Below are 16980 nucleotides of genomic sequence, written 5' to 3' on the forward strand. Positions count from 1 at the left end.
CATGAAGTGGACGAATGTTCCAGCCAATCAGCGTACGTACCATTTCGGATACAGCGAGGCCGAAAGAAAGAACCAATGACAGGTCGGAGATTTATTTAAAACGCAACATCCGGCGTGCGCTGTGGTCACGTGATAGCAACAGAGACAACATCACCATAACAACAGCATCACTGCTGAAGATGGGAGGCGTGACACTCCGCCCCTGTGTCATGTGACCGACAGCGGATCATCATTTAGGCTGCTTTCACACATCAGGTTGTTTGTTTCAGGCTAAATCCGGCTCTTTAGAGAAAAACCGGAACCGGAAAAAATAAAAACCAGAACCGGTTTTCCCCCCATTGACTTGTATTAGCGCCGGATCGCGCCGCATGGCCCAGCGTTCCTTCCGTTTTTTTCCGGATCCGGCTAAAATTCCGATTCCGGCTTATGAAAAAGTCTACTGCAACGTTTTTTGTCTCCGGCGAAAAAGCGCCTGAAGCGCCAGATCCGGCGCTTCCGGCTGTTTGCTACAATGAAAGCCTATGGGTGCCGGGTTCCGGAAAAAGGCGGATCCGGCGGCCTGATCCGGTTTTTTAAACTGAGCATGCTCCAAATTTTTTTTTATCCAAAAATCTAGATAGGCTAGCCGGATCCGTCAAAAAAACGGATCCATCGCATCAGATTTTCACAATCTGCGCCGGATCCAGTTTTTCCAACATTCGCCGGATTTAGCCTGACACTGAAAACCTGACGTGTGAAAGTAGCCTATAGCGGTGATTGCTGGAGGCGGCCAATAGCATGAGACCTCCAGCTGCCAACCAGGAGTGCGGCAGTAGTGCGCATGTGTGATCACCTCCCAACTTATATGGGACGTAGTAACTATCAGTCCCCTGGCAGGAACCCAGCGGTGGTCACACATGCGCACTACAATCCTTTCATTTTGGGACTGCTGAGGAGTAAACGAGGGGGCCACTGTCACCTGCTCAAGGAAATGTTCCTTAAGGGGACCAGGGTTTATATAGGGGAGTGGTGGCATGTCCCTATAGGCCTCCGCCAACAATAAGGATGCTAGAGGGCGGATCTAACAGTCATGGCAATCCAGTGGGAGAGACATATGTAAATCAGGCAGGAGGTGCATTGTGCACCTTGGGAGAGCTGGGCACACGTGCTGACACGCCCCCAGTGCACCTCCTGGCTGATTTACATACAGATTTTGTTAGATCCCAGAAGTTGAGCCTGACATTTGCAGGTTCGGCCTATTCGGGACACTGGGGTTCTTCTGCACAGTTTTGTCACTATTCAAAAACCTCACTAGTCGGAGGCTGGCAACCGGCGCTCCGTAATCCCTTAAAGGGATCCTGTCATGTACAGAGCCACAGTCTACCTGCAGATACGGGGTTAATCTGCAGGCACAGAGCGTTACCGCAGCGTCCGGCCCAGGAGGAAATGAACATATACCGGCCCTGTAGCCGATCGCTCCCAGCCGTCACTCACAGCCAGTGTGCAGCGCGAGCTGTCAGTCACAGCGCCATCCTTGGGGGGGTGGGGGTGGGGGTGTAAGGACTTGTTCTGTATGAGGCGACCTGACCTCTCACTGATACTATGGCGGGATGCATACAATAGTTTCATCTCTTTTTGTCCATCATGCGCGGCGCAGTGTCCCTCCTCGCATCAGGCCGATACTCAGCATGCCGTCCAGATGGATTATCTTCAGTCAGACAGGTGGAGAATATGGATGGTGGTTTAGTATTTTTAATGCATCGGTGATTATCCTCTCATCAGACAGGTGAGTGTAAGTTTACTTTTTTTCATGAATGAAGAAAAAAAGAGTAACCTCTGCACCGCTGTTTTTTCGGTAGATTCTGTTTTTTTTAACCCTTATAAAATGAGGAGCCGACTTATTGACCCTTTATACTTTCAAACGGGGTGCAACTTAAAAGTAATACATGACATTCCACGGAAAAGAGCAAAAAAAGTGCACTTACCAGAGTATAGTTGTCACAATTTTATTCGGACATATTTATAGCATGTGCAGGGAGGGATGTGGAAAGAAAACACGGACGACGGCCGTTTCGTGCCTGGACCCGTTGAAGTGCTAAGGCACGAAACGGCCGTCGTCCGTGTTTTCTTTCCACATCCCTCCCTGCACATGCTATAAATATGTCCGAATAAAATTGTGACAACTATACTCGGGTAAGTGCACTTTTTTGCTCTTTTCCGTGGACTGTAAGTTTACTTTTTATCTTTTTTACAAATAAGTGGGCAAAAAGGGGTGAGCAGTGTTTATTTCAAACAAAGGACTTTATTCTTCCTGGGTTTTTTTACAATATGACTATGGGGTTAGTAATGGGGTCATCTTATAGATGCCTCTCTATTACTAACCCTAGGGCTTGATGTCAGCTGCCAATAGAAAGCTGACATCAACCCCAATACTGTTACCCCACTTGCCACTGCGCCAGGGCAAGTGGAAAGAGTGGAGGCTAATCACCAGAACTGGTGCATCTTATGGATGCGCCATTTCTGGGGAGGCCGAGAGCTGATGTTTTTAGTCTGGGAGGCAGCCAATTTCCAAGGCCGCGTCAGAGCATATTATCAGCCTGCAGCTGTCTGCCTAGCCTTTGCTGATTATTAATTCAAGGTGAGCCCCACGTCATTTTGTTTTGGGGGTCCCCCATTTTAATAGCCAGTAAAGGCCAAGTATACAGCTGTGAGCTGCTATTAATAGCCTGGGAAGCTCCATGGGCAATACTCCCTTCCCAGGCTATAAACACCTGTCCCCAGCTGTCTGCGTCCCCTCTGCTGGTTATTAAAGTTTTGGGGGACCCAGTGCCACTTTTTTTCTTTAATATATGACTTAAAATACATGCACAGTAAACCCAAAGCAGTGATTATATACCTCACTCATATATTCCTACCTATGTATTGAAGAATGTTTTGTTAGAAAACCATCTTTAAATGACATAATTACTCTATGTAAAAGCTAATGTTAAAATCGCATTGCATACGGATTGTGTTTGCATGTCATACAGATGTTAGGTGAGAAAAAGCACATTGTACTCGCATGACACATGTCCGACTTTTCAGAAACAACATCGGACCAATTTTAATAATGCTGATGGGTATGAGCCCTAATAGTAACATGAGGACTCCTATGTCATGGCTTAGGAGTCCGGGGAGTGTTACAATAGAGCATGGGCTGGTACTGGTTCAGAGATAATGTACGTGGCTGGCACTCCTTACATTCCAGTTATGTGGGCAGTTTTCCATGGTGACGGACCCTAGGGATCACTACAGGGGGATCACTACAGGCTTACAAGTGTCATTGTAATACAATATACAGATCTCTTACTCTGTCTTCCGACCAATCATCCAGGAATCCTTTCCTTTCTTTCATGGTTTTATTTCACACACAAAAGTTTTGATTGCAAATTTCAAATCATCGTCACATTTTCTATACACAATATTGCTTTCTTTATTACGACTCAGTACAGACATGATAGAAATGGCAAGTTCAGCAGTGAGAAGTAACGACTCTGCTCCGCCTGCTGGACCCTTATGTAGAAACCCCTTGTAGGATGGAATACAGCTTTTTAATACCTAATAATTGAGAACAAATGAAAAAAAAGAACATTCTTGCTGAATAATAATATGCAGCTTATGGGCTTTGGGTTTAAAAAAATAAATGAATGACCACTGGAACCTAGATCGCATGCTGTGCAAAAACATTCAGCCTCCTAACTAAATCTAAAGTGGAGATCTATAATGGAATCTTTCAGCGAGTTTTTTTCCATATTATCTGAAAGCTCTATGATGCAGGGGAAGAGACCCTGATTCCAGTGATTTGTCCCTTACTGGGCTGTGTTTTGCTAATTTAATAAAATCAGTGTTTTATCAGCAGGAGATTATCACTACAGGACTAGGTGTCTTGTGCCTCCTAATCCAACCCCGTCCCCACCACTGATTAGTAGCTTTTTGAAGCTGCCAATCAGTGGTGTGGGCAGGTCATACAAAGTTCAGCATTTGATGCTCTGCTAGATCTGCAGCAGATCACACAGGGATTCTTTTACAACAGCTGCACCCAGTAAACTAAGTGACATGACTGGAATCAGGGTCTCTGCCCCTACACATGCTGCTGTCAGATTACATAGCAAAAATCTGCTGACAGACTTCCTTTCAATTTTGTGTAGCCATGTCAGATTAAGGGCAACCTCCAAGAAGACATTAGTCCACCCCTTAGGCGAATATTACAGCTCCTTTCTGTAAAAAAATGAGGCACAAAAAAATGGGATTTTGGCATCATTCTACATCTGTGAAATTGTAACATGTGCCATTTTCTGAAAAATAACACAGACATACAAGAATTTGGCACACTATACTGACATAACCCACCCCTGACATCAAGAACAGATACAGAGAAGTGCAATAAAGTAACTATTAAAGGGGATGTCCAGGACATCTATATTGATGACTTATCTGGAAGACTTCTAAATCCTTAAAACATATTGGTAGGAATCAGACGTCGTAAGGACAGACCATCAATATACAAGGCCTGGACAAGCCCTTTAAAATCATGTTCCAGCAGGTTTCTTTCACCAGTCATAAAATACATACAAAGTCGCCATTAATAGATAAAATGTATCTCACAGGGGATCCAACATCCCACCAGATAATGATGGCAGAGTTTTTGGGGGGGTTTATCTCCGAGTTGTTCTCTGCCCTTCTCATTCCTTGCACTAGACAGTTGGGGAGATTTATTAGGACCAGGATGCTTTACACTGGTGACAGATGGGCTGGGGGAGATGTGCACCGTTAGTCACACCACTTTCTGGTATAACCTATAGTAAACATGTCAGGCCGTGCATGGCTGCATCCCATTTCGTTGGGCTCTACCCGCTTTTTTAAAAAGTTCAAAAACGAACTTGTGTTTTGTTTTCCATGACCTGAATCCATTTTTCACTGATGAAAACTAGAATGAGTTTTTTCCAGACTTTTCATATCAACAAACTTTTCACGGACCCATTCAGGTGATTGGGCAACTCTGATCCATAAATAGGACTCAGGGTACACTATGCCACATACGTCAAACTCTGGCCTGCAGGGCAAGTATATTTGGCCCACGATGCCGGACGGATCCCCCAAGTATATTTGTGCAGTAACGCCGAACTTTAACCTATAGCGACATCCTGGGTGCCCATACTGTTAAAAGCAATGATGGAGGAAGGCGTGACAGCTGACGCTCCCTCTCCCATCATTCCCCCTTTGTGTCTGGTATCTCAGTGCAATGGCCGCGATGACGTCATTACCACTCGCCCACTGCGCAGAGGATCTGAAGGCACCATGAAAAGACCACAGCAGCGGGGGAACGGGCAGAGGCAAATATTTTTTTTTTTAAAAAAAAGGGGCCTATATTGCATGGAGAACTATGTGGGGCCATTATAGTGTATGGAGCACTATGTGGGGCCATTATAGTGTATGGAGCACTATGTGGGGCCATTATACTGCAAGGAGCACTATGTGGGGCCATTATAGTGTAAGGAGCACTATGTGGGGCCATAACAGTGTACGGAGCACTATGTGGGGCCATTATACTGTATGGAGCACTATGTGGGGCCATTATACTGCAAGGAGCACTATGTGGGGCCATTATAGTGTAAGGAGCACTATGTGGGGCCATAACAGTGTACGGAGCACTATGTGAGGCCATTATACTGTATGGAGCACTATGTGGGGCCATTATACTGCAAGGAGCACTATGTGGGGCCATAATAGTGTACGGAGCACTATGTGGGGCCATTATACTGCAAGGAGCACTATGTGGGGCCATTATAGTGCATGGAGGACTATGTGGGGCCATTATACTGTATGGAGAAATATGTGAGGCCATTATACTGTATGGAGAAATATGTGAGGCCATTATAGTGTATGGAGCACTATGTGGGGCCATTATAGTGTATAGAGCACTATGTGGGGCCATTATAGTGTATGGAGCACTATGTGTGGCCATTATACTGTATCGAGCACTATGTGGGGCCATTATACTGCAAGGAGAACTATGTGGGGCCATTATAGTATAAGGAGCACTATGTGGGGCCATTATACTGCAAGGAGCACTATGTGGGGCCATAATAGTGTACGGAGCACTATATGTGGCCATTATACTGTATGGAGCACTATGTGGGGCCATTATACTGCAAGGAGCACTATGTGGGGCCATTATACTGCAAGGAGCACTATGTGGGGCCATAATAGTGTACGGAGCACTATGTGGGGCCATTATACTGCAAGGAGCACTATGTGGGGCCATTATAGTGCATGGAGGACTATGTGGGGCCATTATACTGTATGGAGAAATATGTGAGGCCATTATACTGTATGGAGAAATATGTGAGGCCATTATAGTGTATGGAGGACTATGTGGGTCCATTAAACTATATGGAGCACTATGTGTGGCCATTATACTGTATGGAGCACTACGTGGGCTTTTATAGTGTATGGAGTACTATGTGGGGCCATTATAGTGTATGGAGCACTATGTGGGGCCATTATAGTGTATGGAGCACTTTGTGAGGCCATTACACTGTATGGATCACTTTTTGTAGCTATTACACTGTGCAATACAGGGCCCCATTATACTGTATGGGCATTATGTGGCGCCATTATACTGTATGGAACACTGTGTGGGGCCTTCATACTGCAAGCAGCACTATGTGGGGCTCATTATAGCAAGCAGCACTATATGGAGCTCATTAAACTGTAGGAAGGAGATTATGGGGCCATTATACTGCATGGAGCCTTTTTTGTGGCCATTATACTGTATGGAGGGGTGTGTGGGAATTACAGTTGGAGAATCATACTGTGATTGGGTCACTGTTCTTTGCAGGAGAAATTGGGGGGATGATACTATAGGGTCATCATAACATGCATGCGGAGGGACCTGTGGAGGAATTCACTGTAGGGGTATCTTACGATGTTTGGGGGCCCTTTTGTTTGCATCGTTCTTTATTATCTGTATTATTCGAGATTTTTTATCCTTTGTTATTACATATTGAAATTAGGCTATTGGGCCATATGCTTTTTACTACTCTTACATACATTTTATTCCAAGAACAATTAATTATAATGTACTTTGTTTGTGGGACAACCCCTTTAAGTTTGTTTCCGTATGAAAAAGTTAATCGTTATATTTGATAAGAAAAACCTTCCACAATCGTAGCCATTTTTTAAATAAATATAAACGTTGGCCTGCGACTTTGTCCAAGCTCAAAGCTTTTCATTTTGCTCTATGCAGAGGAAAGGAGGGTGGAAAGTGACGAGCTGAATAAGAACACAAACAAAGGGGAAGACAGAAATATTGTGCTGAGATTTCAAGCAAGTCTTTTAGCCCACCCCAGAGCTGGATTCACATCTTCACTGCTCAGTCCTCCTCAATACTTTCCTCCACGTTACTGCTGCATCTGTCTATGTGCTAACTAAGGAATAAAGAGCAGGAATCCCGGCTCAGCGTGCTGTGTAGCTCAGAGTCAATTAATCTAAAAACAGAGCCTGCAGAGGGCAAAACTGGTAAAAAAAACAGGATACAAGTCTTATAATGGCCAGATATAGTATCATGCCTCATGTACACGATAGCTTATTCTAAAAATGTGCTCGAAAATGCAGTCACCCTTTAAAGATCTGATCAATCATGGTTTACACTGGTCAATGATTGAGAATTTTTACATAATAATCGCCCCATGTAAAAGGCCCTTAAAGCTTCAGGTATAAACGTGGGCTCAGCCAGCGACTACATTACACAGATCAGAAGCCAGGAGGCTTTAGATGCAAATCGCCAGATTATTCCAGGCCAAAGCTTTCTTCTGTCCGCTCCCATGGACTAATACAGAGCATGTCAGATCCTCCAGCACATATGGTGAAAAATGCAGTTGAGCCTTCATTAGGAAGCCGTATCCTGGTCACATCTATTGAATCTAATCATCCTTTAAGATTTATAGCTGATACACTGATTTATGTCTAAAACAATACCCCAGTTGTAAACTAGATTGGAGTGTATGTTCACACACCGCTTCTTTTTTCACTGTGTTTTTTCCCTGCAGCAAAAATGCTGCATCTACCATACCAGAAACGATTTAAAAAATCTCATGCACATGCTTGGGTTTTTTTCTTGTGCTCATGAACTTTTTTTTTTTCCTTTTAAATCTGCAGCATGTCAATTCTTCCAGCGTTTTTCTAATGTGTTTTCCCATTCAAGTAAAAATGCTGCAATAACATGGATATTTTCCGCAGCGTTTTTCCTGCCATCACTTTGGTTTGTGGTGCAGAAATAAAAAAAGCTGTGTGTGAATGTACCCTTAATCTTTGGAGTCGGGGGGGGGGGGGGTTTAATCTACATACTATAAATTAATTGGGGTATTTGTGAACACTTTGGGCAGGGCCACAAATGCTCCGAGACAGAATCAATCATTTTACCAGAGCAAATAGTGCAGGATTTCTGCAGAGCCTTGGTAAAATTACAGAAACTGGACTGACCCCATTAAAAATCAATATGATCCGTTTTGCATCCATTGGGTAAATTAGAATAGATCTGTTCCTGGCACAAATTCTGGAACCCGGCCTTACTGCTTGTCACCAGGGCTGTGGAGTCGGTGTCATGGAAATTGAGGAGTGGGAGATTTCGCTTACTGACTCCACAGCCCTGCTTGTCACTGTGCTATCCGATAGCCTTGTAGATACCAAAGCAACTTGTTGCAGCACATTCTGGACCCCCAACCACAAACCTTCACACATTGTACAGAAAATACAGCAGTGTAAGAACTACTTCAATAAACCTAGAAAAAAAATGGAGCTATAAGTGTATTCCAAGGGTGGTGCCTGCCTTTAACCCCTGTAGTGCAGCCGCCACTTTCCGAATAATGAATGTGGGGTGTCTCCCCGATATCAGTGCTGCTCAGTGCTGGACACAGCTTGCACACTTGGCTGAGGGTCCAGCCCAAACAGTGTCCCCAAATATGAGTGTTCTCTGGTTTCCATGATTTGCTGTGGTCTCACAGGGTGTAAAAGAGTTGCAGGCTGTGGATTAAGAGCGTATTTTTCCAAGAAGGCCAATTCAGGAGGCCGCTGGTAGTCATTTGGCTGGGACAGCACAGAAGAACTATCACGAGTCTCCACCTCAGCCTCATCTTCCCCCATTTCCACTGTTACCAGTGTGATTGGTACACAAATGTCAACATCTGAGCTCTGAGGAGCAGCGGGGTAGGTCTTTGTGTCCTCTCTTCCAGCACCTTCCTCATCCGCCGCCTTGGAGCCATGAACATGGTCATTGTGATACTTGAGCTTGTCCTTCCTTTTGAAGGTTGCGCTGCAGTGCTGGCAGTTGAAGGGACGGGCGTCCGAGTGTATGACTAAATGTTTAGTCAGAGTCTTCTTAATGCGAAATGATTGGTTGCAAATCTGACAGTTGTATGGCTTCTCCCCTGCGGAGCAAAGAAATGGTCATTCTCGGAACTCGGAAATATCCATTCTGCATTTGATGAAATCTGAACTCAAAAAGAAGTAATATTGTATGTACGTAAGCTTGGAGTACCCATATGGCATGTCAGAGGACCCATACGGCATGTCAGAGGACCCATACGGCATGTCAGAGGACCCATACGGCATGTCAGAGGACCCATACGGCATGTCAGAGGACCCATACGGCATGTCAGAGGACCGATGAGGCTTGTCAGAGGACCCATGCGGCATGTCAGAGGACTATTATTTGTGGGAGCACGGTGGCTCAGTGGTTAGCACTGCAGCCTTGCAGCGCTGGGGTCCTGGGTTCAAATCCCACAAAGGACAACATCTGCAAGGAGTTTGTATGTTCTTCCTGTGTTTGCGTGGGTTTCCTCCAGGTACTCCTGTTTCCTCCCACATTCCAAAGACATACTTTTAGGCCATGTTCAGTATTTTTCGCGTTTTTTTCGCTATAAAAACGTGATAAAAACGCGAAAAAAACGCTAACATATGCCTCCCATTATTTTCAGTGTATTCCGCATTTTTTGTGCAAATGTAGCCTTTTTTTCCGCGAAAAAATCGCATCGCGGAAAAAAAAGCAACATGTTCATTAAAATGCGGAATTGCAGGAGATTCCGCACACCTAGGAGTGCATTGATCTGCTTACTTCCCGCACGGGGCTGTGCACACCAAGCGGGAAGAAAGCAGATTATGTGCGGTTGGTACCCAGGGTGGAGGAGAGGAGACTCCTCCACGGACTGGGCACCATATAATTGGTAAAAAAAAAGAATTAAAATAAAAAATAGTCCTATACTCACCTTCGATGTCTTCCCGCCTCTCCGCTGCATGCTGCCGCTTCGGTTTCTAAAGCTGGTGTGCGGTGAAGGACCTGCGATGACGTCACTGTCTTGTGATTGGTCGAGACCGGTCATGTGACCGCTCACGTGACCGTGACGTCATGGAAGGTCCTGAACCACAACGGCATCTATAGGAACGGACGCCTGCAGGTGAGTATAACCATTTTTTTTATTATTTTTAAACATTCTATCTTTTACTATAGATGCTGCATAAGCAGCATCTATAGTAAAAAGATGGTCACACTTGTCAAACGCTATGTTTGACAAGTGTGACCAACCTGTCAGTCAGTTTTCCAAGCGATGCTACAGATCGCTTGGAAAACTTTAGCATTCTGCAAGCTAATTACGCTTGCAGAATGCTAAAAAACCGCGAAAAAAAAACGGGAAAAAAAACGCAAAAAAAAAATGCGGATTTCTTGCAGAAAATTTCTGGTTTTCTTCAGGAAATTTCTGCAAGAAATCCGGACGTGTGCACATACCCTTAGGGAATTTATTTTGTGAGCCCCATGGGGGACAGCGATGATAATGTGTGCAAACTGTAAAGCGCTGCGGAATATGTTAGCGCTATATAAAAATAAATATATTATCTCAGTGGGAGAAACAAGATAATCTTGTAGTTATTATACCTTTTAATGGCTAACAAAAATAAAATAAATTATATTACAAAGCTAGCTTCCGAGACTTCTTAGGTCCCTTCCTCAGGGATGGTGTAACTTTGCCTTATACCCTGCCTGAGGAAGGGACCTAAGAAGTCTTGGAAGCTAGCTTTGTATCATCATTTTAGTTCTGTTGGCCATTAAAAAGGTGTTTTAACAACAGGATTATTCTGTTTTTCCCACTGAGCGCGTTCTTTTTTCAACTGGCTAACACGGTACCAAATCCTTTTTTTTTTTCTTTTAACTTTATGTATATGTACGGCACACGTCAGGAAGGGGTTACAAGACACGATGGCGACCTTTGTTACCTGTCTGGTTTCATATCACACTTTATTAAATGATGGATTAAAATATATGTTTTTAGTTACCGGAGTGTGTCCTGAAGTGCATTTCCAGACTTGATTTTCCTTTGAAGACTTTTTTGCATACTTCACATGGATGAAAGGTGGCCTTGTACCTGCAGAGTGGACAAAGTGACACGTGACCAGGCTGCCATGTCAGAGGTGCCGCTCACATTGCAAATCTCCGTATGAGGGTCACCCACCCAGTGTCATGTTGGAGAACTTCCCTATGGTGTACACAACGGTATGAAGTCTGGGCACTCTTTATCCAAATACACAAAGATGCCTAAAGATGTGGCCAGACCTTGCTTTGACTCTGTGTTAAGCCAACAGGGACACCAACAGTGCTTGTACCTGGGTAATGATTGTACCTGGGTAATGAATCTGGTGCCAGCTTCACAGGGGTAACCACTGGCACACTACTCGTACCAGGGCTGTGGGGTTGTGGAGTCTGAGTCGGAGCCCATTTTGGTGGAGTCGGAGTCATGGAAATTGAGGAACCAGAGGTTTGGCTTACCGACTCCACAGCCCTGCCAGGGTTGTGGAGTCGGAGTTGTGGAGTCGGAGCCCATTTTGGTGGGGTCGGAGTCACTGAAATTGAGGAGTCGGAGTCTGAGGTTTGGCTTATAGACTTCCACAGCCCTGACTCGTACAATGCGCACAGTGGTCAAAAATCTTCCAAGATACATTGTCCTAGCCAGTTAGAGCTTGACACTTGTTTCTAGGAAGCTAAGTGATAACCAAAATGTCCATCATCAAAGCTCAGATTTTCTAGAGCAACATTTCTCATCCTCAGGTTCAGAGGATGTAACTCCTGTAAAACTTGGTTATTCCGATGTTAGAAAAGGGTTAACATACCACTTTCTAATAGATGGGCATCACCCAATTCTGAGATGGAAGGGACGGCAGCTCTGATTTAGTGCCCCATTTCCTACTAAGTATTCACTCATCAGCATTTCCAGAAACTGCAGCGCGGCCCTATTTACTGCCGCAGGGGCCGGCACACAGGGTTACAGGGGCGCCACTGTGCAGGGGAAATCAGAGCTGCATTATGGGATATCTGTCAGGCCACAGGCTCAGAAAGGTTACTGCAGAAAGACTTGGTGCAAGCCCCTCCATCTGGCAGATTCCAGAGGAACGTCGGCCTTCACCCTTTAACTGTTATACAAGGATCTGGTCTTACAATGGGGCCCACTGAATTCCTTCTACGAAAACGACTTTCTCCTGGAGGAGTGAACCAGAGGAAGGAAGGGTTAGCAAGCAGGGTCAAAGCCAAAAGGTAAAGTCAGGGACAAAATTGCAGAGAAAGGTGCTGGCTCTCTGCTCTGATTTGCACAGCGCAGTTGCATTGTGCCGATGGTCTCCAAGGTGACCCCAGGAGGAAAAATGGCCACAGGGTCACCCAGGGACATGTCCTGTTAGCTCCTCCTCAGAGCATGAGCCGAGACGCCTCCTGCCTGTCTGCGATGAACTGAGCTAATGCCCTGCAATGCAAGAGATGATCAGCGATCAGGACAGGGAAAGTTGATGTCCCCTCCTGGGAAAAGGGAAAAAAGTGAATAAAAAAAAAAAAACTAAAAACAAAAATCACAAAATAAAGGAAAAAATGAATCCAATAAATAAATATATTTACAGTAAGTAAAAATAAACAAAGTGCACATTTAATATTGCTGTGTCCGGAACAACTCTCCACACATGTAGATAAATTCTTTAAGGGATCTAGTTTCCAAAATGGGGCAACCTGTGGAGGGCTTTCCACTGTTTAGGCACATCAGGGGCTCTGCAAACGTGACACGACGTCTGCTCTCGATTACAGACAATTTTGCGTTCAAAAAGTATAAAGGAGCTCTTTCCCTTCAGAGCCCTGTCGTGCGTCCAAAGAGTAGTTTTCCCCCACATATGGGGTAACAGTGTTCTCAGGAGAAATTGTACATCACATTTTGAGGTCCATTGTTTCCTGTTACTCTTGTGAAAATAAAAAAAAATTGGAGCTAAAGTAACATTTTTATGAAAAAAAAAAAAAAAAAAAGGAAAATTGTTAATTTTTTCCTTCCACATTGCTTAAATTCCCGCGAAGCACCTGAAGGTTTTAACCCCTTCGCGCCGCAGACCTATTTCGTTTTTGTGCTTTCGTTTTTCGCTCCCCTTCTTCCAGAGCCATAACTTTTTTATTTTTCCTTCAATATGGCCATGTGAGGGCTTGTTTTTTGCGGGACAAGTTGTACTTTTGAACGACACCATTAGTTTTACCATGTCATGTAGTAGAAAATGGGAAAAAAATTCGAAGTGTGGTCAAATTGCAAAAAAAGTGCAATCCCACACTTGGTTTTTGTTTGGCTTTTTTGCTAGGTTCACTAAATGTTAAAAGTGACCTGTCATTATGATTCTCCAGGTCATTACGAGTTCATAGACACCAAACATGTCTAGGTTCTTTTTTATCTAAGTGGTGAAAAAAAATTCCAGGCTTTGCTTAAAAAAAAAAAAAAAAATTCCGCAATTTTCCGAGACTCGTAGCGTCTCCATTTTTCATGATCTGGGGTCAGGTGAGGGCTTATTTTTTGCGTGTCGAGCTCACATTTTTAATGATACCATTTTGGTGCAGATATGTTTTTTTGATCGCCCGTTATTGCATTTTAATGCAGTGTCGCGGCGACCAAAAAAACGTAATTCTGATGTTTTGAATTTTTTCTTACTACACCGTTTAGTGATCAGGTTAATTCTTTTTTTTCATTGATAGATCGGGCGATTCAGAATGTGGCGATACCAAATATGTTGAATTCAAAAAAGTTCCCAAATGCCATAAAGACGCAAAGAAACTTCATACACAATGCGCTATAATAACCAATACAATAATATTTATTAATAATTATTATGATTAAAATAACAATAACTATTAAACCAGAAAGAAACTTCCAATGCAATGGAGCGGATAATACACTTGACATCCATATAGACACACATGCAGAATAAATGGCTAACTCCCAAGACAAAAGACCTGCTTAATTAGATATCATCTAGCCGGGCTGTATTACCATACAAAAACCGGCTCTATAAATGAACGGTGGATAAGTACTAAGACTTCCTTAATATATCGTTACCCTAAGGCATACATTTAGTATAGACCATAACCACCTTCTAAGTATATCGATAACTATTACAGGTCAAAAGGAGTAGGCCATGAATATCAAAAGACTTGGTGTGAGATGTCCGTGTCTCCGTTCCTTTACCCCGACGCGCGTTTCGTAACACTTCCTCAGGGGGCGTCAACTTTTTTGGATTCAGTATTATAAGTATGACACAATGATACTTTTTTGGACCTAAATTGGTTGATTTAATTGATACCAAATATGTGTAGGCTTGATTTTTTTTCTTATTGTTTTATTTTGAATGAGGTGAAAGGGGGGTGATTTAAAACTTTACAAAAAAATGAAAAAAAAAACACATTTTTTTTATTTTTGTCATGTTTAAATAGCATCCATAGGAAGCTAGAAGCTGGCATAGCCTGATCGGCTCTGAAACATAGAGGTGATGCTCAGATCGCTCCTATGTAGCTGAATTGCAGGCTTGCTATGAGCGCCGACCACAGGGTGGCACTCACAGCAAGCAGGCATCAGCAGCAATAGAGGTCTTCAGGAGACCTTTGGTTACTATGCCAATGCACCGATGACCCCCGATCACATGACGTTTGACAGCGGCATTTAACTAGTTAATAGTGGCGGGTGGATCGCGATTCCACCCACCGCTATTGCGGGCACATGTCAGATGTACAAAACAGCTGACATGTCCCGGCTTTGAGGTGGGCTCACCACCGGAGCCCACATCAAAGGGGGAGATGCGACATGCCCCGTACTATTACTGCGCATGTCGCGAAGGGGTTTAATAAACTTCTTGAATCTGGTTATGAGCACTTTGATGGATGCAGTTTTTCTTGTTTAATGGCATAAAAATTAAAAAGATTGAAAATAGCAACATTTTCGCAAAATTTCTGATATTTTCACAGATAAACGCAAGTTGAACGAATTTTACCACGATCATGAAGTACAACATGAGAAAACGATCTCAGAACCGGTGGAATCCATTGAAGCATTCCAGTGGTCAGAATTTAAAAAAATTGGCCAGGTCAAGAAGGCTCATGGGTGAAGGGGTTAAACTGCAAAGTTTAGGCAGAAAATTAGAATTTTGAGAAGCTGTGGTAGGTGTGAATTTTTTTTATGCTAGAATCTTTGGCCTTAATTCATCAAAATCATAGATTTTCTCGCTGGTCTTGATGACGCTCCTGTTTCATGAAGAGGTGCTTGCCTCATAAAGGGACTCTGTCAGCACAGAATTACAATTTAAACTAAGTCCAGCCACTTGGTCCATCATAGTGGGGCCAAACAGTTAGGTCACTAGCAGTATTTGGTCAGTATTTTACCTCAGTAACTGTAAGCCAAAACCAGGAGTGGGTGACAAATACAGAAGTGGTGCCGTGTTTCTATTATACCTTTTCTCTGATTGTTCCTCTCCTGGTTTTGGCTTACAAATACTGAGGTAAAATACTGAACGTGTGAACGTGGCCTTTACATGAACTTTCCCACCTGCTTGTTTTTCAGCTATTTCCCCCCAATCATCTACTTTGACTGACAGCTCTGGCTTCATAGGGATAGAGAAAGGTGAAGATAGATGGAAACCAAGCAGGAGTGAAAGTGTATATATATGACTGGCCCTGCCATGGTGCACCAAGCGCCTGGACTTAGTTTGAACAGTCGTTCGGTGCTGACAAAGTCCCTTTAAGTAATCTGGAGCATCTAACAAGTGGCGTTTGTCTCCATCTTGACTGGAGTAACGTTTCTGGTATAGGGCACGAGCTATAGTGTCACGCGCCCAATGTGTCTCCGTTCCGGCCCAACTTCACCAAAACTCGGGAGTTGCAGCAAAATTTTCCAACTTTTCAAAGTAATTTATGACAGAATTCTAGCAAAACTGCTTTGATGAATTGGGGCCGTAATATTATTAAGTGTAAATGGAAGTTTACTGGAAGACCAAGTTATAAAAACCTATAGAATAGTGAGCGCAAGCACAAACACATACACACATATTACACACTGCACAACTATCTGCAGCGGTCACAGAGTTATATCATATACATATTTATATCAGACTTACTTCTGCCAAACCTTCTCTCCCAGATGAACACTTTTGTAATGTACAGTTAAATGGTCTCGACGGCCAAAGCATTTCCCACATTCTTCACACTGATGGGCTTTCTCGCCTTTGAAAAAATAAAACAAATTCTTATCTTTTATATCAATGTACTTCCCTACTCCAAATATCTATGTATTGTGTATATACTGTATGTAGGGCGCACGGATCTACACTGACTAATAGGAGCTATGGTAGAGCAGGACAATGAATAATACACTTATACTATTGCAGCACCAATATATAGTCAATATATATATATATATATATATACACATATATTTTTTTTCTGCAATTAACATAAAGGAAAAAAACAGCATGTATGTGTTTATAAGTAGTTATATATTCATAGAGAATCACAGTAACGATAGACATGTTAATGATATGCAAATGACGAAAAATGGCAACAACATTTCCAAATCCTCTCAATTCATCCAGGGATGGCTCCATCCCTGTCCTTGTATGCATAGCCCCATCCCT

General features: G+C 43.4%; 1 protein-coding gene across 1 annotated transcript in view; it reads right to left on the minus strand.

Moving 5' to 3' along the window:
• Positions 1–8168: 8168 nt before the first annotated feature.
• Positions 8169–16980, minus strand: part of ZBTB41 (zinc finger and BTB domain containing 41) — a 48238-nt gene continuing 39426 nt past the window's right edge. The window contains exons 8-10 of the mRNA XM_077277377.1: positions 16465–16570; positions 11347–11435; positions 8169–9446 (exon numbers count right to left, since the gene is read on the minus strand). Of these exons, the coding sequence (XP_077133492.1) occupies positions 8911–9446; positions 11347–11435; positions 16465–16570 (731 nt within the window). The 3' untranslated portion in view covers positions 8169–8910. The remainder of the gene's footprint in view (positions 9447–11346; positions 11436–16464; positions 16571–16980) is intronic.

Source organism: Ranitomeya variabilis, chromosome 8 (assembly GCF_051348905.1).
Source record: "Ranitomeya variabilis isolate aRanVar5 chromosome 8, aRanVar5.hap1, whole genome shotgun sequence".
Taxonomy (NCBI): Eukaryota; Metazoa; Chordata; class Amphibia; order Anura; family Dendrobatidae; genus Ranitomeya; species Ranitomeya variabilis.